Source organism: Oryzias latipes, chromosome 13 (genome assembly GCF_002234675.1).
Source record: "Oryzias latipes chromosome 13, ASM223467v1".
NCBI lineage: Eukaryota > Metazoa > Chordata > Actinopteri > Beloniformes > Adrianichthyidae > Oryzias > Oryzias latipes.
In genome coordinates, this window is record NC_019871.2 from 25,245,895 (window position 1) to 25,270,992 (window position 25,098).

At 38.0% G+C, this 25,098-nt stretch overlaps 1 protein-coding gene across 5 annotated transcripts; it reads right to left on the bottom strand.

Moving 5' to 3' along the window:
- Nucleotides 1-80: 80 nt before the first annotated feature.
- Nucleotides 81-21,345, bottom strand: LOC101168065 (immunoglobulin superfamily member 5). 5 transcript variants are annotated; one of them, XM_020708441.1, is made up of 11 exons: nt 21,236-21,345; nt 18,301-18,393; nt 15,992-16,297; nt 8,644-8,771; nt 6,101-6,275; nt 5,488-5,619; nt 4,192-4,216; nt 3,586-3,685; nt 2,966-3,028; nt 1,484-1,548; nt 81-522 (listed from the first exon to the last, which is right to left on the bottom strand). In XM_020708441.1, the coding sequence occupies exons 2-11, from the start codon at nt 18,344-18,346 to the stop codon at nt 192-194; spliced, it is 1,371 nt and encodes a 456-aa protein (XP_020564100.1). In that variant the 5' UTR covers nt 18,347-18,393; nt 21,236-21,345; the 3' UTR covers nt 81-191. The 5 variants fall into 5 exon arrangements, 4 of the variants coding, with proteins under 4 accessions (XP_020564100.1, XP_011481169.2, XP_011481168.1 ...); XM_011482867.2 differs by having other exon boundaries at nt 18,301-18,405; nt 21,236-21,337; XR_002291570.1 differs by having other exon boundaries at nt 474-522; nt 2,966-3,059; nt 3,603-3,685.
- Nucleotides 21,346-25,098: the final 3,753 nt, after the last annotated feature.

Below are 25,098 nucleotides of genomic sequence, written 5' to 3' on the forward strand. Positions count from 1 at the left end.
GTTGAACGTTTACATTGGTTGTGTCCAAATTCACTAATTTCTCACTAGTTAGTGTACTTTATAGGACACACACTATGTTGTCAGGGTGTCAAAATCTTTAATTCCAAAATCCAGTAGAAATCATCAAGGTTTTCATTATCAGAACATCATGAAGTCTTAATAGAAATGTTCATATTTAGTGCATTTTTACTTCAACAAATGGGCGATGTAACATTTGGCATTAACATTTTTTTCTTTTCACAATTGTACTTTCTTCCCCAGATCAATTCCCCCACACTGACATAGAAACTTTTGGGTAAATAATATTCCAGGGAAAACATTATTTTGATCTCACAAGGTTTAAAAATAGGCATATAATCCGAGCATGTCCCAAACACATAGGTGCAAACATAGCAAAATAAAAACATTTTAAACTGTGGTAATGGCCCGGCTGCTATTGCTCCGGCTTTCCTGTTGCTGAAACTTTGTGGCATGCCTCTTGTATGGCGGGAACATGCTGCTGGCGTCCACAACATCCGGTATCTGAGGAATGACATCAGACATTTGATTGTTTTTTGATTGTTCCTCCTGCTGAATGAGTCACAGGAAGTGAGTAAACACAAGGGCTTGTGGGTTTTTGCAATTGATGTGACCCAAAATCAGCCACTGGAGCAGAAACCCCTCCTAGATAGTCGGCTTAACAGCCTCACTAGGATACATAAACAAAAAACAGAAAGATAACCTTTGACCTAAAACCATCCAAATACGGTAGGTGCTATCTTAGAAGATGAAGACCTAAAATAATCAGTTATTTCAGTCAAATCAGAAGAGAATGTGAGTTTTTCTATTTATTTGTGAAAGGCTGTGGCGCACTGACTGAAAGAAATACTCAACAGTATTGGCGGTTGTATACAATGAATGGAGTATTGGGGCAGTGTGACGAGGATAAAATCAGAAATAATTTTTGGGGGAAAGTCGCCATTTTACGACAAATGGGAATAAACTCATAAAACTGTGAGTAAAAAAAGACATTTTACGAGAATAAAGTTATAATTTAACAAGTTATAAATTGAGAATTTACAAGAATAAAGTCATACATTTCTGTGGGCAAAAGGCTGTTTACAAAAAGAAATAGAACTGACACAAAAAGAAGCGCCAAAATCCCTGTTTTAGTAATTTAAGTAATAGCGCATTCTAAGCTGTTACTTCAGTATTGGTTACACAAATAAGGAAATAAGTCAACATTTACTTATTAGAAGAATAAGGACATTGAAAAGAAGTTGCAGGAAGCTGGGCCTCTGCAGAAGAAGAGTCTTGACCCATAAGGAGTGGATTTCCGGCGGTTCACGCTGTAGGCAGTATACTTGCATTGGTCCAAATACATGATGACACATGGATTACTTACTACTCCTGTCAATTTAATTTTTTCTTTTGCTGCCCTAATACTCTGTCATAGTTGCAGTTAAAAAGCATCAGATCTTTTTTTTCTAATTTTCAGCCTTACGTGATGAAAACTGGCATAGCTTGATTGGCTGTGAGCTTCCATGTGACCCAGGCTGCCGTCCTCATCTGTGGAATAGAAAGACAAAAACACTTCAACCAGCAGACCTTGACTGTATAGCTTAGTTTTGTTTAGAAATCAACATCAGCAAAGTGGAAATCTTTACTTTTTTGTGTGGGAGAAACCAAACAAGTAAACTCAAAATCCTATTGAAACATTTAGGAGAACTTTTTTCTATGACCAGTCTGTAAAAAGGGTAAATTTAGGTGCAATGGCACATTGATAAAAGTTGATAACTAATTTATGGTGCACTGCTCCATCAAAAGTATCTCAAAATCTGCAGAAATATGTGTACACAAGGAAACAAACCAGAAATATGTCATACTGCACATAAGAACGTTTAAAAGCTATTGCAAATAAAAATAAAATTAAAAGAAACATGGAAAACACTTTGTTTGTATTTGACTTCATTATATTATTCTATTCAAAACCCTTGCAATGTCATGAAAACCAAAAAAAATGTGTGCTTTTTCTTTAACAAGGTCTAAAAATCAGATGATTATCCAAGTAATAAAAGAATAAAAAGAAAAATCAAATATCAAGAAAAGGAAAAAGAATGTGAAGGCTTTTGACCGTCCCTGAATTCCTTTGAGGTGGACTGTGTTGATGGGAACCTGTGTTGCATTTGAGCAGCAGCATGAAAGAGTTGGACAACCAAAATGAAGAAACTTTTTGTCTGGATTTTTAAAAAGATATTTCCAACTTTAGAAAGAAAGTGTCACCCACTGAAAACTATTTTTTGACATGAAAATAATTGGCAAGCACAAGGAGCTTAAATCCTGTAACAAACAGGGAAAAGACATCTTTCAAATCCTTGTATTGCAATTAAAGACGGCACCAGACATTACTTTGCCAAAAATGTTGGAATGCTTGCTGAACTGTTTGGATCCATGGTAGTATTTCGCTTTTCTAGTTTGAATTTAGAGTTGAAATAGAATGTTTAAAACTGAAGTCTTTCCACTTTTCCCCTGAAGATTCTGTGCATAGAAACTTTATTTGTCAATATTTATAAGTCTACTGATGGAAAAATTGATGCATTTTATTCAATGGGAAACTTTTTACAGTATTTTTCATAGCTTTTAAGTATTGAATTAGTAAATTCTTAATGCAAATAAAAATGAATGACAGAGTGCTTTTTTTTTTAAAGATAAAAATAAAACTGAACATTTAAAGGGAATTTTAACCAAAAGATTTCAGAAAGTCCTCAAAGAGTGATGTGTTTGAGAAAGAAAACCATGCTCTCATTTTCCTATCAGTTAATGTAATTGCAGTTGAACCAGTGGGATATTGTTTTTCATTGACATTGGAGCAGAATAGGGGTGTGACGATTCATTTTAACAACTGTTTGATTAATATCATAATTTGTGGTTGCCGATATGATTCATGGCGGATATTGGTTAATTTGAAACAATTCACTTCACTGACCTGCCGTGGATCCAGGGAGTCTGTAGTCAAAAACCAGTGTGACTCAGAGATAAATACCTGGTACTGAACAGTGAAGGAGAAGTTTTCCAAATTCCTTGTATTTGCAAAAATAATTAAGTTTAAATTAAATGTGCAAACAAAAAACAAGAAAACAAGAATTAATGACAAATCCATTCACATTTTAGTTTCCTAAAGTTCAGCCCACTGTTGTTTTTCCACATCTAAATAACCCAAAGGTAACATTTTTAGAACATTCTAGCACACTGTGTGGTCACATGACTTTGCTAAATTTAACCAGAACGATGGACTGATCCGTTTTTGCTGTCATCACGTATGTTGGAACTTGGTCGTTTTTACGTCATAGTAGAATAATCGGATCTCAATCCAAATGGTATTTTGAAAGATCAACAAAATTGATTTATTTCATTTTGAAACTATTTTTTTATGGTATGGGTCAATTTGATGAACAACTTGCCTCAGACAGATTGATCTGGTTGGATCGTATCAACATAAATCAATTACCGTAATCCATTAAATCGATTCATTGTTACACCCATAGAGCGGAAATGTTCTTATACAGTATACAAACTAACGAATATCATGTTGTAAATCATTGATACAATCCTCTGCCTCTTACTTGCTGTGCCTTCACTGGAGTACCCCAGGTTCAGCGTCCCTCCTGTCGCCCCAGTGATTCCCTCAGGTCCTGATTGGTCAAACCTCCAAGAACAGAGGGAGAACTTTTGGTGAAGAAACAAGATTGTCCGTGTTCATGCTGTTCAGCTTTGCTCTCCATCACATTGTTCTCATCTTAAGTCTTTTGACAAATAAAAATAAGCATCAACATTAGAATTAAACACGTTTAAAAATGACATGGAAAGAAGCAGAAGAAAAGAATGCAGACAAAGACATTTGATGACTCAGCCGACACCACTTTGATCTTAATGTAGCTGTATACCATAATGGATTTTCAAATGAATGTTTTTAATTATCCGTACTAATAATGATCGATAAAGACTAATTCATTCCCATGAACAAAGATTAATCCGGTGTCCTCATTATAAATGTTAATGCATTTAAAAAAGACAATGCTGTGAGGCTGTGATTACAGGGAAACTCATCCCTCCATAGGAAAAGTCGTTTTTATGATGTGAAGAGATTAAAGGGATTTCAGTGGTTTAAAAAAAATTCTAAATAAGTTTAATAAAAGAGCTTTTGATTCTTACCTAATCACTTCCTGCAAGTTGTCCTCTGAAAAGACGAGAAAGGAGTGAATAATTAAGAGCCATTTCTCCTCTAACCACAGGAACACACAGCACAAAGTCTCCATGCTTATTTGTTAGAGGCTCTGCACTAATAGCTTCCAGTATGGATGTAATTCAGCCGTGAGGCTTTGCAGAACCAAGACATCGCCACAACAACACTGATGGTGTTTTCCACTGGGAAGGAACATAAACACTTTCTTTTAACAGAGTAACAAGTAATGCACACCATTAAATCTGCTATCACTGTGGCAAAAGTCTTGTAGGGTTAATGTGCAGATTCTTTTGTTTTTTCCCCCACTAATTACAAGGCATCCATCATTCCCTGTAGGTTTACTGGGAGAGGGGCTCGGTGGCTGGAAGCCATCCTCGTGAAGTTCATCTAAACCCCTGAGGGATGTGGTTTTAAAGCTGAAAGCCTGGAGCAAGGAGAGTACTGCAGGAGGTATCAGACTTTGTAGGTAATGAAAGGTCACTCATGCTTTCCCAAGGATCCCCGAGTCCCGAACCAAAGCTGTGATTTGCTGTGGTCTAAACTCCTTCAAATGAGAAAAAAAGAGTGTTCTCATGGAGAACATGTATCAAGAAATTAAGATGTAAGCTAGGGGGATGAACAGATGGATAATGGGAAGGGGGGGCAGGCTTACTCCACGCCAACTAGTCCCACCAGAAACTCAGAGGTGAATTTTTAAAGAAGTACCGGCAATGCTGCTCTGCAGAAACTATGTCCGAGAAAACAACACAGGTTTTTTTTAAATTTTATATGCAAACAGAATTAATCAGAATTAATCAGAATTAAGACGAATGGAGTTGACTTTAATATAAGCTAAAAACCATCTACACTCGTGTTTGACTGCAAATAGAAAACTTCAAAGGTGTGTCTTTTAAAGAAAAACACTACGAAATCACATACATTTTTCCGTACCTCTTCTCCTGTTCTATTGGATTTTCAGCTTTAAGATTAGATTGCATATTTCATTTTCACATTTCTGTCCTCAGCACTCCTTTTTGCATCGCTGCACACTCCTCCCCTACTCGTTCTAAAGCAGTTACTGGACAATTTAAGCTCTCTCCTGATAGGTAATGTTCTGCTTTTGTCAGAAAAAAAAAATACTGTTTGCCCTTGTTGAAGCGCCCCACAGGGCAGTCACATCATATATCTCTTCATTATACTGTAATCACAGTTTCCAGGGTGGAAAATTGTGAACAGGAGCACAGTTTGCTGCCGAACAATGAAGGAAGAAGAAGAACAGCGCCTACTTGCTTGTGTCCTTCGTCTGTAGCAGAGGACAGTAGAAATGCAGACCAGCAGAAGCAGCAGCAGAGCAGCGAGACAGGCGGATAATATCATCAGGTCTGTGCGGTCCGCTGCTTCTCCCAGCACCTCAGCAACTAAAGGAAAAACGAACACATTTTGGTGCAGAACTGTTAAAGAAGAGTTGATGGAATGAATATGAGTAAATTGTCCCAGTTTGTACTCAAGAGTTTACAACCTTGCAAGTTCACACAATGTGTCCTTTTGCTTCCACTTACACATCTATGGCTTAAAAATTCAATTTCAATTCAATTTTATTTATATAGCCCAATATTACAACAAGTTGTCTCAACAATTATACAGGTAATTGTAAAAGAAAATGAAATCAGTCATAAAATTCAATAGGTAATTGCTAAACTAAACTAAACAGACTAAGCTAAACTAGCCATCCCTGCCTTTTCCTTCTCTATAAGGAAAAACCCCTTTAAAATAATGGATTCTGGTGAAAAAATACAACAAAACCATGTCAAGATGAACTTGATCAATATCCTTCACTGAAAACTTGCTTGAATTTGTTCTAGCTCACACAAACATGCTGTACTGTGTGCGTTTCCTCACCCACTGTCAGATTGACGCTGCTTTTCAGCGGTGCAGGAAGAGCCGAGACGGAGGCCAGGCAGTCTACACGAGTGCTCTTCACAGCCTTGACAGTGAGGTTGGTGGTCACAGTGAAGAGGCTACCCACCATCTCAACAGAGCTCCAACTGGATTCACTGTGTTGCTTTTGCTTCACCTTCACACAAGAAAAGAAAAGAAATATCGTTTACAGTTTATTCTGACACCAACCTGTCCTTGAGGTTTTTTTAATTGGAGCTAAACTGCAGAGAAAAGTAAAAATCCTTTTCACATGTCAGTTTCAGATGAGGTTCAGCTTTAGAGATAAGCTGAAGTCTAATGGTGGTGGTGACCCAACCCCAGTTTTAGAAACATCTGTTCAGAATTTAAAGTGACTTCTATTTAGAAGAACTGTCAGATTCAGAATTATAAACAACATGCTACATTCATTATTATCCATTTTTTTAATTTTAAATTATATATACATAATTATTGCCTATGTGTTGTTTATTTAAGCATTTATTGACTTTTTGAAATCAGCAATTTTTTAAATTAATTTAAAGCTTAAACCTTTGTAATAATGAGCACTTTCCATTTTCAAATTTAAATCTACTACATAAAAGTTAATTTTATAATTAGTCCTCCATCATACTATTATTTTTATATTTAATAATATGAGTGGTGGGATTCTGCTCTCACTAGCAAGGCAACATAAACGTATTTTCTTATTTAATTAGTTGGACATTAAAAAATGTCTAATAAAATGATCCTGATGTGTATATGAGTGCATATACTGTATATACAAGTGTGCGTGTGTGCATGTGCGGAGATGTACTGCATATCTGTTATTTTAACTATTTATACTTTTCTAACTTCCATTTTTTTATCTGCAATATATATTTGACTTAATCACTGGATGCACATAGGAAACATGTATATTTTTTGCACATATGATTTTGCACATAACAAAATGTTTAGTATTTTGTTAAATTTTTATTATATTAATATTATTCAATTTTTTGCAACGATATGGCGACAGCTTTTGATTTAATTGTACATGTGGACAGTGACAATAAAGCATATCTTACTCCATCTTATCTTATAAGGTAACTCTGAGGTGAAAAGTTGAAAGGACGTCCTTGAAATCTATCTTTGTCTCTTAATTGTCTTTCATCATCCTAATGAATACAAAAATCATGTGGGAAATATGAGGCCTTTGACCAAATTATTATTTTTATTATTATTATTATTATTATTATTATTATTATTATTATTATTATTATATTAAGTCATTTGTACAAGAATCCCCAAAACAAGGACAATTAAAAAACAGTCATAAGGTTTCAACCCCTTTTTTTAAATCTCCCATGTTGCAATTTGGCTGATTGGATAAGCTGCACTAAAGCAATGACAGCCTGATATCAAAATGTAAATATATAATTAAAACATTCCAATCTCTGACAAAACAAGTCTTATCTGAACCTTTTTTTTGTCAGAGTCTGCATTTAAAAAAAAGAGATGAAACGATGAAGGAATATCAAGCCACATATATAGAAATAGAAAACTATATTTTAGTATAGCCACTACATTTTTTTATGAACCAAATTGTTTTTTTGTGAAATGTTTTCTTAATCGATTTTAGCAATCAGATCATAATCAGACAGAAGGGTTTGAAATAGGGGGATTATTGTGAATTAAAAATGCAAGATAAATCCTTAATCATATCAGCTTTTTCAATTTTCTCTAAAAGCATTGTGGACGCCATGGCGTGCTGTTTCCTGCAGGGCTGCAGAACCTCTCGGTATTATGTGGTTGACTATAGCTGCAAACACGATTAAAAAAGGAGTTGGTTATCTTGTAGACTTAATGTATAATTAGCAGGATGGAGACAAAGCTTTTGTAACTACACAGCATGTCAATAACACTCTGAGGAAGCAGATGAAGATGCTTTCGTCCAAATAATTGATCAGGACCTCCGAGGCTTACCAGCAGGAAGCAAATCCCCTGAAACACTCCACCTAGGTGAAATAATTCAGGGGTCTTCAACAGTTTTTTACCAGAAGAAAAAAAAATATCCACACATACCAAAATAAGAAATGTTATATTTCAAAAGTAAAAATTATTTTCCATCCATCCATTTATTTTCAGAACCCATTTTGGGGTCATGGGGCTGCTGGAGGCAACCCAGCTACTGTGGGGCAAAGGCAGGTGCACTTGGAACAGGTCAGAGTCACACACTCACTTGTTCTCACATGCACACTCACATGCACACTTACAGGCAATTTAGAATCAACAATTAGCCAATGAGAAAAATACCCAGAAAAATCCCACACATGCATGAGGAAAACAGGCACATTTAACACAGAACGCCTTCAGCTGGGATTTGAACCAGGACCTTTTTTCCATGAGGCGAGTGTGCTAACCATTACACCATAAGATAACTGTTTGTTTGGGAAAAGGTACCTTTATTGTAATAATTTGTAAAAAGTAAATTCCTTTGTAACATCAAAGAAAAAGTGGAAATCTTCAACGTGACACATTATTACCTTTTTACCGTCCACTCGCCATTCCACAAAGGGTTGAGGGAACCATCCTGCTGCACGACACTGAAACCAGACTAGTGAGTCTATATAGGCCAACCGGCTATCTCCTTGGATTATCACATTGCCCTTTTCTGAAATGAGAAAATGTAGTGTTGATATAAAAGTGCACTTCATATTTATGCTGTAACCCTTGTGTTATCCTATAGGCACTTTAACATTGGGAGTTGGGTCATCTAGACCCACTAGACAGTGCTCTGAACCATTTTTCTTCAATGATTTGTGATCTTCACTGGTGTCCATGGATTACATGAAATCTTTCCACCTTTATCCACCTTTGTCATGGTAGGGAGAACACGTCAATGTAAGGGTGGGGTCATCTAAGATGGCACAAGGAAGGGTTAAGCCTTAGTCACAATGACCCTTGCGAGTGGATACAGACACGGGAAATTAGCAAAATTGGGTGCAGGAGGCTCGTACAAAATATCAAGGTTGTATCATGGTTGTAAACTCCTCGGTGAACCAGAAGAGCGAAATTGCAAATGTGCATTTTTTTCCTATGGGTACGCTGTGAGCAGAAGGTCGTGGGAAACACTAAGGCTAAATAAGGGTGAAGTGACGCTTGATGAAGACTTATCATTTTTAATCCCCCCAAATCCTGTGTACTGCACAAGGTGCCTTTTGGTTCTGTTGGTGTGCGCTCCTTGCGTGCGCCTAGTGTGCGCCTAGTGTGCAGCCCGACAGAAATTGGAAACAATACACTTGACACACACATGGCAATGGTATGTTCCATTTTCATAAAATCCATTGAGGTGGCCACAACACACCTTCGCCTTCTTCAAGATGCGGCTGCTCCTCTCTGTGACCCTCCACACACCCGGACAGCCCAAAAACTTGCAGCATCTGCATGGGTCAAACCCTCATACAGCTGCATGTGACTCAGGCTTTACATGCATTGGTTTATGGATGTTACAAAGCAGGAATATGCTCTTTGGGGGTTTGTTTGTACGTATCACCATCCACAAATAAGCACCTTCATTGGACTTTATTATTTTTGAAAGCTGACTTCATGCAGGGGTCACATCTATGAGAGAGAGCCTCAACTGAAGAATCAATCTTTTTTACTTCCTGTATTCATCCCTGTACCTTTATAGAGACAGAAATGCAGCAGTTTTTCTTGTTTGAAGTCCAGCAGAATGACGGGAGCAGGATGTAACTGACAATCGCTATAGACAGAAAAGAATTGCACAGGGTTTGGTGCTTTGTCAAAGTGAAGGATGTGTCTGTGTCGATTTGTAGTTCAGTCCTTTCAAGTTTTCCATGGATTATTGCTTCTTTTCTCTGCGGGGATGTTTCTTGGATGCCTGTTTTACCATCATGAACGCCACACTTTCCCATTTTTACAGTTACTACTTTTGAGAGTCATGCAGGTCTTAAAAAAATGTCAACATTGTCAAATTGAGGTTGGCAGAAAAACAACCGTTTTATTTTGGACTGAATGATGAGGCATTCTGGGTAATTATACCAGAATAATGCATCTAAAAAATGACCTTCGAGTTTTTACCCAATTCTCCAACAAACTAGGTTCTACCCAGAATAGTGTGGAATGCTACGAACACACCTGGCATGTGACACGCGTTCAAGAACCCACATTTAGCCCAAGGTGTTCACACTAGACAAGCAGGGAGGGGCCTCTTCTTCTTTCAATTTTTACTGTTTACTAGCGCATGTCCTCCCGCTACAGTTGGAGGATGACTTGAGTGAAACTTAGAAGTGGTGCAAATCTCATCAATATTTCTCCAGGCTTTTTCTTTCTCTTTCATGATCCATTTTCAAATTTTGGCCCTTCCGTAAATTCAAAGGGACGCCATCCATACTTCACTACCAAATCCAAGTCCCTGATTGGTCAAGTTTGACAGATTTTGACTTTCAATGCACATTCTATGGCCGTGCGTCCGAAAATGGTCTTACAAACGCGAAAGGGAGAGTTTTAAATGCTGACACCCGAAATGTGCGTCTACACAGACTTTTCATTGAGGGTGGCTGCATGACTGCGCATTTCGGAGAACGTAGCTTTAGGAAAACAAAAAATTCACAATAAAAGTTTTCCCCCTTGGACATCAACACATTTTTGCTGTAGTGATCGATATTTAGACCTGAGGTTATGGGACTTTTCTAATAGGGGCACAATAAAAATTGAGAAATTGTATTTAAACATACATTTTCTAGTTTGCAATACTGATGCTAAATTTTTTAAAACTGAAATCAAACATTTGTCTTAATAGGCTTCAATGCCTATATGCTATCATTTCAGGTATATTAACACCTAATGATCCAAAATAATCTAAAAGTGGATCCTAAATTTAAAAAATAGGTGACACTTGCTAATCATGGATAAATTTATTTACATGTAAAGTTCAACCTGTATTTCTATTGAACTTTAGGAAGCTGCTTTGCTGGTCTTTTAAGGGCACTTTTTGCTGTATTTATCCTATATGAAACGAGAGAATTGACAGGAAATTCTTTTATTTTTTTCAAAACACATGACTCTTCCAGACATGACTTCTTAGAGATGAAATTGTCCATTTAATTTGAGGAAATAAATAGTGCAGAACAAGCTCTCTGAATGCACTCATGTGGGTTTGACTGTGTGCCAGTGATGGTCAACGCAGTGCTTATAGCAAGTTCTTTGATTTATTTCAGCTTCTGCCTTTACTTCAGATCCATTTTAGTCAGCGACCGAGGCAGCTGTATTGACGTGCTTAAGGGATAAATTTGTGTTGATGTTCTGCATTTGTGAGCAGAGATGGAGCAGCCGGCGTGTGGTCACATCGACACCATCTTCATATGGGACAATTAAAGCAGGGAGTGGGTGATGGCATGCAGAGTCAAGCGTCCTCGCTGTAAATTTGTGGCTCCATTCTAACAGTATATTTGAGGCTGCAGCGCACAAATCACAGGCAGAGTTGCTGACTGTTAACCGGGCGTGCCAGGATGCGCAATTAATCCGAAGGCTGTGTCAAGCCACAGTGATCCTCTGCATCCACACTGGAGGGCCTACTTCAACATACACTACTGATAATTGGCTGCAGAGATTTGTGGGTAGAGCGGGGATATAAGTTAGGTTTGTGATGTTTGGTTTTTAGCAGAGCTCTAAATTTATGCCCAATCGCTGTAGAAGAAATCAAAAGAAGGTATGTTATAATACTCCCTGTTCACTACTACATTTGTTCAGTTTTTATTCAATTAAAAAGGTTTAACTATGATAAAAAATGGATGTTCACTTCTAATAATAAAGCTTCATTTTTATGTGGAAGTTTAAAAAAAATGTAATTAAGTTAGTAATTTTTTTAAGAGTTAAAGACCCACTCTGATCATGTTTTTAATCTATTTTAAAAGCATTCCCCAATTGTCTTTTAATTACGCTGCTTTTAGCCAAATATACTCTTTGTCGAACTGCATTTTTTTCGTCTGCTCCTGATTCACAACGATTTGAGAAAATAAATACACAGAAATGCAATTTTGAGCTTAATTTTCCTTATATATGTCTTCAATAGGATGCGCAGTGGCGCTGTCGTTAGCGCTCTTGCCTCACAGCAAGAAGGAGCCCCGGTTCAAATCCCGGCTGGGGGACCCAAAACAGAAGAGTGGAGTTTTGTCCGGGTCTCCAGCTTCCTCCCACCGTCCAAAACCATGCTTCATGGGTTAAATAGTTACTTTCAATTGTCCCTAGGTATGAATGTGAGTGTGCATCGGTGTGTGATTTCTGGCCCTGTGACAGACTGGTGACCTGTCCAGGGCGTTCCCTTGCCTTCGCCCTCGATTGGCCGGAATAGGCTCCAGCAGCCCTTTGACCCCGAAAGGGGGAAAAACGGATTTAGAAGATGAAGGAATTTCCTCCATCATCAGAAAAAGGCCACAATAATACATTAAAAACACCAAAAACACAATTATCATGAAAGTGGGTATTTAAGTCATTAGATGAGCTAAATAGGGCTTTTATTGAGAAAGTCTCTGCAGCTATGCTAAACATTATTTACACCAGAGTGTCTGTCTTATAGCTTCAGTTTGCATGGATGCACATTCTTTAAATTTTAATTTTGCCCCTCTCATGATGTAATCTTTCTCAAATACTGAAGACTTTACTGCAAAAGCCATCACTCTCCCTTTTGAATGTTTTCTGCTCATTTTGATCCTTAATGTCAAGATTTCAAGAATAATTTTTCAATTCCTTTATGCCTTTATTTTTAATTACATGAAATAATGTTCTTCATTGCTATCAAAGTGATACTAAATCAAGTGGAGTCCTGAATTAAATGATGCATTCAAAATTGGAGACATTTAGTATGAAGGGGTTGAAATTTGAGTTTATTCCAATAAAAATGAACAAATAGTAACCAATAACTTGAAATTTTAGCCCTTTGGGTGAAAATTTGGTAAGTTGGTAAGTTTTTTAAAAAAATTACTCATAAAGTGAAATTGCTGATGTGCTGAATCTTTTTGTGCTCCGGGTTTTTCAAAGCTCACTGTTTTCCAACCTCTGAGGTTTTCTGCTAAATGTGTGAGAGTTATCCTGCAGGTAAAAAAAAAATGAAATTCAAATTTGGGATGTGACTAGTGATTTTCAAGTCCTGAAGTGCAGAGGAGAGGAGATTGGTTGCAGCTGCAGCCCGTAAATCCTGCTATGCTGCCTGCTCTGACTGGCATGGAGTCCAGCCATTTTCAACTTGTATTTATATCTAGGGACCAATTAATTCCCATCCTCAACCTACCCTGCTATTAACCGTTGTCAGGGAGACCATCAAACATACCGGCTCAGCTTCCCTCCACCAGCTAGGCCCTAATGATTTCCCCACCCATGATGTACAGTGTGATTAATCACTCGAGCACCACTTCAGCAGCTTTCATCGAAAGCGTTCACTCTGAAGTCTCCCACTTTAAGGGGCAATAAAACAAAGAGAATAAGAAGTGGGATGCTTGAAGGAGATGTACCATTTTGCAGGCAGTGTGTGGGTGAGAAAAATCCAAAGCTTTTCTAACTAAGTCGCCTGATTTTACTTTTTTCTGTCTTCAAAACGTGCTGCTTTTTGCTTCATCAAGGTTAAACTCATTGTGTTGCATGCGCTCCCGTATACAGCAGCATTTCCTAGAAACCTCTGTTGCCATCTGCTTGTTTCCAATGGCTGGTTAACATGTGTGCATGAAACCTTTTCATCTGGCAAAGATGTGAGTCCTTGAACGCGGCAACAAAACCCTCTGAAAATCTCAACTACAGAAATGAGTGTTGCTGATCCAAGCGTGTTTATGATTTTTATGCATGTTTTTTTTTTATGATAGAAGGACAAAAGGACAGTTTGAAAAGATTTCCCCCTCTTGGTGCATTTCTGATTGTTTTCCAGACAGAGGTGGACAAACCATTAACCCTTGTGCTATCTTAGATGACCCCACCCTTGCATTGACGTGTTCTCCCTACCATGACAAAGGTGGATAAAGGTGGAAAGATTTCAGGTAATCCATGGACACCAGTGAAGATCACAAATCATTGAAGAAAAAAGGTTCAGAGCACTGTCTAGTGGGTCTAGATGACCCAACTCCCAACATTAACGTGCCTAGGATAGCACAAGGGTTAAGCAAAGGATCGCCTGAGGCCCCCAATTCTTTAAGGGCCCCGAGCTGAACACTTAATTAAAATGTCTGAAATTATTAATTTTACGTCCATCATTATTTAACTCTGTCATCAAAAAAATACAGCCTAAATCACTGAACTGGCATAAGAATAATCACGTAAAAGGGTTTGGTCCTCCCCTGTCTTTCTGCAGCAATGGTATATTCCAATAAACAGCAAGTTAGCCAGCAGAGGCAGAATTGCCAGTCTGGGTTGAGTAGGGGCAAAAATTGCTTTAGGTGGATGGACATTATTTGGGCTGGTTTGGGATCAGTTTGAGAACTTTTAGTTCCTGCGAATGTGCGGTCTGGGGAGAGGCAGGTGACAAACTCAAACTTTATTTATGTAGCACCTTTCATTTCAGTTAAAAAGACAAAGTGCCTAACATAAAATCAGATGAAATAATCATAAAAAATGAAAATTATTAAAAACAGAGACCACAGGACAATCACATACAGGTGGGACCCCTCCCTCACCAGGAGGCGTTGCTTCTTTTTTTTTCCCAGAAACCGTTTTTTTTAGGAGTTTTTCCTTACCGAGATGGAGGCAGGAATGCCCGGTTAAGCTTAGTCTGTTTAGTTTAGCCATCACCAGTTGAATTCTATGACTTCATGTTCTTTATGATTTCATTTTATTATTCAGTGACCGGTATGAAGCCCATTTAGATGATTATTGTTGTAATATATATCAATAAAATTGGATCGAATTTTCATTCATTCATTCATGAAAAGTAAAAATACAAGAAACATTTCCACTTTAGTTCATGATAGGCTAATAAGTTAAACAAAAATTTAAATTTTTTTTTTTTTTTTTTTACTTTCTTTTTTGTATTGTTCTTAATATTTGAGCAAAACATTAGTGGTTGTTTGTAAAGTTCAATAGTAGTCCATTATTGCATGTTTTTTCTCTGACTGACTGTAAAAATGGTGGATTTAATATCATTTAAAAGTGGCAAAGTTTAACTTTCAACAAAAGCAGGAAGTAAAAACTAATGGATGATTAATTACCGTTCATTAATCTCTGATTCATATTTTGGGTGTTTTTTTGTTGGGTGTGGTGGTTTTTGGATGACTTTTAGGCTTGAAAACCACGACTATCTGGGAACACTGGCAGATATTAAATGATGAATTAAAGCAATTTTTAAAAAGTGGTCAAAGGACGCTTAGAGATCTGAGGGACTGTGAAAAGAAGAAAAAGCAAAGAGAAAGCAAAACATTTGTTACCAAACTTCCAAAATGGCTGGAAGACAGTTAAATTAGGGAAAAAAGAACAACATTTAAGAAAACTCTGTTTCTTTTGCCCTCTTTAGTAAAACCTGATAAAAAAAATAGAAAAGACCGAAAATCATCATTTGTTCCTTCTTGGAAGTGGAGGATTAACAAATTAGTGCATTTAATAAACGTAATGTTTTTCAAGTAAAAATAATGTATATAATATAAAATAAATTTCTTTAACATTTAAATATGATTTCAGTTTTCAAATTCCTATCAAAACATTTGGATTCTTGACATAGACATTGTCTAAAAGGGGACCAGTGAGTTAACTTTTTGACATTTTACTATAGATAAGGATTTTTTATTTAAATAACTAATACAATTGCTGCAGAAGGCGCCATGTTATGGTTTGCCTGGGGCCCCGAAACTGTGAAATCCGCCACTGATACCAGCTTTCTCACACAGGTGCACACACCTTGTACAAACAGGAATGTTGTTTGAATTTCGACGTGCTGGACATCACAGGTCACCTGACCCTGGTTCTCCTTCTCCGTGCTCTTCAGGACTAACACCCAGCTGTCCTCCTTTGACTTCTGCGCTGTCACATTTGGGTTGAGGGAAGGCAGAACACCTAAGTTCTTGGAAATGGTGGCCACCGATCCGCCGTTCATCATCCAGGTCATAACAGTCCACTGTGTGTTTTGGACCGTGCAGGTGAAACGGGCCTCGTCCCCTCGCACCACCGTCAGGTTTGTGGGCGAAAGCGTCACACGAGCTCGAGCTGGTGAACAACAGCACAAGCTGGTTTAGGATGCTCTTAAAATTGTCTTAAGTTTTTTTTTTTTTATTCAAAAATTTCATCTAAAAAAAAGTCTGATGTTGAGCTCTGCCCTCACTAAATCCAACTAAATAATTGTTGATTAGAAACAAGTATAAGTGTTTGGTCATTTGAGATGCAACGATATGCTTTCAATTCGGTTTAAACCTTGGTTTTGTGTCAGTTACATACATGACATGTGTATCACGAAACAACAACAACAAAAATTCAGAGAATCCCCTTTTTTATTTTTCTAATTAGCAAGTAACGATGAAGTTAAACCTTTTAGTTGGCTCATACTAAGACTGGTGTAATGTACTAAAACAATAAACAATTAATCATTTTTAACTTTAGCACACCACCTGTTTTAAACTGAGAATTGTTTGTTCTATTATGGAATAGTCAAGTATTTATCTTTCTCATTACATGAGCGTTCAATGAACTTCTAAAACTGTGGGGCTTCATGGGATATTTGACTGCTCCCATGGTGATGCAGAGAGCATAGAAGATCCTGGTTAAAAAGTAAAAGTCTAAAAGGAGGTTGGGTTAAGTTTAAGGCATTAATGGCATCAGGAATATACTGCACAAAACACATCTGCATTAATGCAATTTTTTTCTAATAAAGAAACTGGAGATGCATTTGTCTTTTTCCAATATAACAGATTATCGACTAGCCTGACCTCAAGCTTTTTGTTTTCCTGTTTAACAACGTATTCACTGGAATTTTTAGTTGAAAAGACTGATTGTGGATTTTTGTTTTTTTTTATTCAGCTTCCTTTGCCCAAAATGTACTTCAAAATAAAAGCTTTTCTGTACTGTATAACAGGCTCAGAGGCAAAAATGTGGACAGTGTCCCACATGTGCCAGAAACTTAGACCCTCACAGTACAAATGCAAATGAAAATACATTAGTCTGCAGTAATAGATCTTTAAGCAATATGTGGGTATACACACATTTGCTATGATAGGCAATGTTGATTAGAGCCAGACCAATCACCTTCCTGCAACGAGGTTGGGGGTTCGCTTCCTGGCGATTTACATGTTTGTCACTGGGCTGAATGCTGCCAATATTGGGTTGTTAGCAGACATAGCCGCTCCATCATCAGTGTGTATATGTCTGCAAGTTTGCATTAATGGCAAAATAGAAAGCAGAGCAAAACCAGTAAAAAAAAATTAAAAAAACTCTTTTACTACAGGCACGTTCTAATGTTAATTATTATTTCTTTTTGCAGATTTCCTGAGATGTTTTCTAGTTTTCTTGTTTCAGATATTTTTGGTTTTCTGTGAGAGAAGAAAAAATAGCAGCAGTGCACAGATGGGAGGGTCTCAATGCATCACAGTTCAGGCGCTAGCTGCAGCTTGAACACTCTCAAAGAGCAAACAATCTGAACAAATGGAGATGAAATAAGTGGATAAAGTAAAAAAAAAAAAACTTTCTTCCAAGGAAAACATAATTGACCCAGTGTTCTTTGAACGATAGTGCATTTTCCCCAGCCAAGCAGGCTCTGTTCACGGGGGCCCATAAATGCTGAGTTTAAATACTGGCATACATTTGCAGCCCTCTGTGGTTGACAAATGAGAGCGAAAGGAAATGTAATCAATAGCCAGACTTGAAACGTCTGCTAGCAGGTTCGTGGCGCAGTACTCAGGGTGATGTAGCTCTAACTTGTTTGTGGTGAGCTGAACGCATTACCTTCTCCAGCCAGCTTGCAGAGTTGTAAATTATGCATCCGTTTAGGAAATTAGGTCTGAGAAATATCTAGGCCAGCACATGCTTTCAGAAAACTAATGAGCACAACCAGTGTCTCCTCCTATGAAATGGTCACTTTAAAGCCTAAGAAGTGGATACATCCATCCGGGAGAAGCTTCTTCAAAGCTTACTTCGAGATCAAAAGTGTCCTGGCTGACGGACAACGTTATCATACATGATTACAACTAGAGACGGGTTTGTTCTGATCAGAATTGTACCTTCAGTCGTGCAGAAAAGTAGGACGACCAGAGGAAGGATGTCCATGTTTAACACATCTGTTCAGTCAATCCATTCTTCAACGCTGAAGGGTCCTGAAAAAAAAGCTTAAAGTGCAGTTTAAGGTTTTCTCAAACTGTTGCTTTATACATGACATGTTAAAAAACTTACAGATGTCACCTTAGAGGTTTTTTATCAGGTCTGAAAAACACTAGTTCTAGATTATTTATATACAAGACATTCCTGCTAAACTTAAAATCTTTTCTTTGCTTCTTTATTTCGTTGTTATTCACTATGGGTTGACTGTCAGCTGTCAGGAACGTTATGAACATTGTCTCAACCTCCAGTGCTGGGAACGTATCTCCTTTATGCTCATATTTAAATTACACCTCATCCCAGCTCACAGTCAGCTCTAATCTTTGTGGTACTTAAGTGGTTTTTTTTTTTTTGCAGAACTCTGGCAACATGAGCTCACACTGCAGACACACTGTGCTCCAGGCGGGTTCATTACAAATCTTTCATCTATAGAAATCCTAGCTCTTCTACTTCCAAAACACATTTCAGTAAAGTCATAAATCCAGCCTTTTGTTTCATTAATACACCAAAGGAGTGATTGTCAGCTGCCTCATTCTAATAATTTGAGACCAAAATGTGCAGAACAACTGGAATGATAATCTCAAAATGCATCTTAAAGACCTACTTTGATGAACAGTGCATGTTTGTGGTGTTTTTAACATGTTCTTGTAACATTTTTCTGATGATGGAGGACATATATAAAGACATTTCAGCTCAAACTTGCATTTCTGAGAATTTCTTCGGTCAAATGGTTCAAGAGCAAAAGAAAAATTATTATTTGAAAAAGCCTATAGTTGTGATGTAGAAGCTACAGTCGTCAGACCATAATCTCTCTGCTCCACTCCATTCTGATTCATCCATTTGTGGAAAAATAGATCCATGAACGTCTTTGTTTTCCTCATCGTGGAATTTGGATCAAAAACTGTACGACTGGATAGCTCCAACATCGCCCACCATTTTTGTTACACCGATATTGTCAGGTTGACGGTTTCAGGGGCTGTAAGCTAGCAGGAAAGCATGTAAACAGAGAGCTCTCAGTTATGGGTGACAGGAAGGGAGTTTTGCATAACAACAGTTCCGCTAACAACTCAGAGGTGATTTTCTAAAGAACTACTGCTGCTCTGCCGAAATATGTCCTCGAAAATGACAGTTTTCTTTCTTTAATTTTGACTAAAAACAGCATCATTATTAAAAGACCACTGGGAACGCTTGGAACATAGATGAATAGATGATCGTAGTGGGGCTTCAAGCTGATCCTAATTTGACCCCATAAGCCTTGTCCTTAACCCTTGTGCTATCCTAGGCACTTTAACGTTAGGAGTTGGGTCATCTAGACCCACTAGACAGTGCTCTGAACCTTTTTTCTTCAATGATTTGTGATCTTCACTGGTGTCCATGGATTACATGAAATCTTTCCACCTTTATCCACCTTTGTCATGGTAGGGAGAACACGTCAATGTAAGGGTGGGGTCATCTGAGATAACACAAGGGTTAAGAGAAACCAGGGTCACCAGGTCAACAGACAGCCTAAAGCGTCACCACACCACCAACTTAGATCAGAAACACAAAACTATACCCTCACTCTGATGCCCTACATGAAGACTAACCTTTGACAACATTATTTGCTAAGAAACCAAGACAAAAGACACCGGCCCTTTCTGAGTGGGTCTCAAAAGCAGACATTTGATCAACAAAATGGAATCACAAAAATGGAGCACAGAAGTGTAAAATTTCTGCCAGACAGATCATTTCAAAATTTAAAAGATCCATCTGATTGCTAAATGAACACTATCTGAATATTTCCTCCATATTCCTCTGTGATCTGTTGTCTTTGCCTTTAACCAATATGAGCATGGCACACTCAGTGAGCGGCTATGAATATGGCTGCAGAAGAAATGGGTCTCCATTTCTGAACACTTAGAGCGCAGATATACAAATCCTAAACGGATCTGTCCAAATAGATTGATATATTTAAAAAGAAATCAAATGCAGGTCAACATCTTTAGTTTTGGTGTGTTACTGGAATTTCTGTGATGGGCTATAACTATTTAAGGTCTTTAAAATCTAATTTCATTTAAACCCTTTTTCCTCGATGCATTTTTCACGTCCTCAGAGATAAAAAGTCCAAACTGCTACATTTTATAGATTTACGCTGATGTTAAATATAAATCAGCCAACAGAATGCAAAATACCATAACATCAAGGATTCACCGTCCAGCAGTGAAGTCAATAATTCCAGTTCTGACTGCAACATTAAAGTGATGCACACATCAGAGAATCAATAAATTCCTCCGTCCATTCGTTTTCTCCACCTGGCCCATTTTTTTGGAGGGCGGGAGACGATCCCATGAGTGGAAACTCATCTCAGGGCAGAGAAAAGTCAACTGTGCAGGCTCACGTTCCGGGTGTCATGTGGTCAGCTAAAAGCAGTGAATTTACCAAACAAAGAAAAGTTTAAACAATGTAATATTCACAAACAAGTTGAACAAATTATGTTTTAACGTTTAGCTGCAAGGAAAATAATGTCATCCAATTTAACCCACTTGAGCATCGCCTTGAACCAAAAAAATCAAAGAAAAAATAAATAATTTTTTTATTATTGGACATAAATTCATCTACTGTGTTCGTCTCTATTTCCTTTTCTTGCCATTTCCTGATACCTTTTTTATGTTTATCTTACCACAACAATACAAGCTGTCATCCAACAGTTATCCCACTTTAAAAAGGAAGATCCCATGAGTCAACTATGCCATGCAGCTGTTATGTATTTCACTTTGGGTTGAAAGCTGAACAAACGCATTTCAAACTAAGAAAACTGCTGGTTACATTCACAGTAAATCTTCAGAATCGTTGTGAACTCACCTCTGCCTGTTGTTTGAGTGAATTTGAAGCAAACGTCAGGAACCGTGGATGCATTTCCACCGTGCAGCTTCCTCATGCCAGATATTCAGCCATCAAATCCCCAAATCTCCTGTTAATTATTACCAAACTCTGTGGGAACTTTGTCCCAAGCTGGCCTCACACCAATGTAGTGACTAAAACAGCAAACACTGTCTCCAATAGGACTGCAGGGGACATTCCCAAAGAGCTTCTTTCTATAAACTTCTTCTTTCTATAAACAGTTTTGGTAAATTGATATTGGGGTGGTTGTAAACAGGATTTGCCAAAACAATCCTATATATTTTAATATCTATGAATGTGTTTCGCAAGTCTTAAAGAACTAACTTTGGTTTGTTTTGAATGGAAAAAAATAAAATGTTCATTTATTCATTCATCTTCTTCCATTTTGTCCCTTTCACGGGTCACGGGGCTGCTGGAGCCTATCCCGGCAGCCTACAGGCGAAGGCAGGGGACATCCTGGACAGGTCGCCAGTCTGCTGAGGGGCCACATATCACACACTCATTCACTCTCACACCTACGGACAATTTAGAGTTGCCAATTGACCTATGAAGCATGTTTTTGGATGGTGGGAGGAAGCCGGAGAGAACCCACGGAGAGAACATGCAAACTCCACACAGAAAGGTCCCCCATTGATGTTCTGAAATGTAAAATATCAACATTATGATCACTTTCCAAAAAACGAATTAAATCTTGAAAGGTGCAGTCTCACGCCCGTTTTAGGCTGGTGTGAAAAAATGGTGCTAACAAAGAACGCTTTCAGAAAGGGAAAGATTTGACATTTATTTTTGTCAGTTTACAAAATGCACAGTGAGCGAACAAAAGAAAAATTGAAATCAATCAACACTTGTGGTTTCTGCCTTTTGCCTTAAACCAGCATTTCTTGTTATGTTCCCTTCACTCTGGGCATGTGACGCACGTTGGGCATACAGTGTTCGCAATGGACTTTCGCTCCCTGATACTGGTGCATGTCCACCACCTACAGTTGGTAGAGGCTTAGTGAAAAATGTCAAAGTGGGGCAAATCTTCTGAATCTTGCTCAGGCTTTTTCCTTCACAGCTCTATCTCTACATATGAGAGACTTGGTGTCATGGAATTTTGTCAGGGCACAAGCAGCAATTGTTCATTTCTCCTTCATGACACATTTTCAACTGGTTGGTACCACAGGAAATGACAAGGGTTGCCATCCATGCATCACTACCAAATCAGAGTCCCACCAATGCGTGTTAAATGGGCGCATTTTGTACGTAGTCCAAAAAAAGTTGTAGAAACTTGCATGGCCACATGTGAGCCTGAGAGTTTTGAACACAGAACAATGTGCATTTAAGCTTGTTTATATGGACTTATCTTTGCAAGGGGTCCCTTGAACGGGCATTGCAGAAAATGGTGTGAAGGTATATTTATAGGTGCGCTTGCTCAAAGTCATGGATTTAGTATGGTGTACTAATTTTGGTGTACCAATTTTAGCAAGCAAGTGATAATGATCAGTAATCTGACTGGTGGGTTAAAACCCAGTCATGAACTGAAACAGGTACAGGTGTGTAGGAAGTTTAAAACTGGGTGAGGAAGATTGAGCCTTTAGCGCAGGCGATTCGTCAAGATGACCAGATCGAGGAAATTAAATACGGGGGAGGGAGGATACGTAAAATATCTCTTCTTGCGGACGATATATTACTGTTTTTGAAAAATCCTCAAACCCCAATTCCAAAACTTGTGCAGTGTCTAAATAATTATGGTAATAATTCTGGACATAAGATTAACCAAAATAAATCAGAAGCAATGATGACATCTGGATGGTGGCCCTCCCAACTTGATGAAGCAGTACTTTTCCATTGGTCAAAACAAGGTTTCAAATATTTGGGAGTTATTTTGACACCCCAACCCACACAACTTTATGACGCCAACTATACAAAACTACTAAACCAGATAAAGAACGACTTGACCCGCTGGGAAATTTTACCTTTGTCTTTATTGGGCAAAGTAGAAATGGTGAGGATGAATGTGCTTCCTCGTCTTCTGTTTTTGTTTCAATCTCTTCTAGTAAACATTCCTGTATTAACTTTCAGCATGTTGAACAAAACGATTTCTCAATTTTTACGGCAGAGAAAAAGACCTAGAATTAAAATGACAACATTATTTTCACCAAAAAATAAAGGCGGCTGGCTCTACCAGATCTAAAATTATACTCCTGTGGTCCTCTGCAGCCAAAGCAGTAATCCTGGTAGAGCTCACAATCCCTTGGGAGGGAAGAATGGATGCTGCATATGAAAGGAAGAAGGACAAATACACAGAGCTGGTAGCTGAGTGCCGAGATGCTGGGTGGTCAACCATCATCTGCCCGGTGGAGGTCGGCTGCAGGGGCTTTGTTGGAACATCCACCCAGCTCCTCCTTAGGAAGATGGGAGTGACTGGGTCGAAATGGAAGAAGGCATCCAAGGACTTGGCGGAGGAGGCTGAAAAAGCCTGTTTCTGGCTATGGTTGAGGAGGAAGGACAGTTCGTGGGGAAAAGATGGGTCCTAAGGGCTGCTGCGGGGGGCGGCAGGGAGACGTCTCTGCCGTTGCTCCACCACCGTGAGATGTTCCGGGATTCCGGGGAGACTAAAGGGGTGCAGTTGTCTACTCTTCCATTTATTGACATAAAATCTGTCAACAAAGGTAGAATTGGAAATGATTGGATCAAACATACTCTAAAGACGTGGAATGTACTGTAGTTAAAAAATGTTACTTGACACAGGGTCAATTTCCAGAGCAATGCCTATTGTCGGTTATATGGACTTTCCGCCTTCAACACGGGACCCCGGTTTTAGGACATGGGCCACTAAATTCCTTATTATTCTTAACCAGCTGTTCGATGGAGCAGAATTTAAGTCTTTTTCATAGCTTCAGTGACAGTAGGTCACTGAAGCTGACCTACAGAAGCTGACAGTGGGTAAAAATAAAATAAAAATAAATGTTTTAAATAAAAATAAAATAAAACTTTAAAAATAAAATTCAATTCAATTCAATCAATTGGGGTCCACTTCACAGCCGTGAAGCTGCAAAGTTAGACTCCAGCCGCCCCAGCAAGGGCGACAACTGCAGCAACAACCAACAACCAAGCCGGCAAGCCCTGGAGGAAAAGATCCCCACAAGAAACACTGGGGCTAAAATCATGATAAGATACTAAAATTAAAGACATAAGATGTAAATAAAAACATAAAACTGAGAATAGGATGCATAAAATGAAATTAAATACATAAAATAGCCTATACTAAAACTAATAGAATAAATTAGCATTTAAAATCAACTAAAAGCTAAATTAAAAAGGGGTGTCTTGAGCCTCTTCTTAAACACATGTCTTTGAACGTAGATGGCACACTGTTAAACTTTACCTGGGGTTGTAACTGTAATTTGTGCCTTATAAGTACCTGTTTAACTGAGCTACATGTCTCATCTTGCCTCAATGCAACTTTTTGTTTTAACTTGAAAAAATATTATGGTACACCTTATTTTGGATGTGGACTTATGGTCAAATGTATCTCAGGAAATTGTTGTTTGTTATTTGTTGTGATGAGAAAGCAAAAATAAAAAGTTCAACAAAAAAAAAGGGTGAGGAACAGCCAAAACCTGCTACCAAGCAGAGGTTGGCAGCAGGTTTTTATAGAGTACAATTTTAAAATAAGGTACTGAAAGATACCTGCTCAGCTATGTGATCTGTGTAGGGAAAAGTGCACAATTGTCATTTTTAATGTAAACAAGTAATTGTCAAAATGACTCTTCACTTTTTTATAGACTTGGAAGACATCAAAGCAATGAAACACTGGAAGATATTTATATTGGTACAAT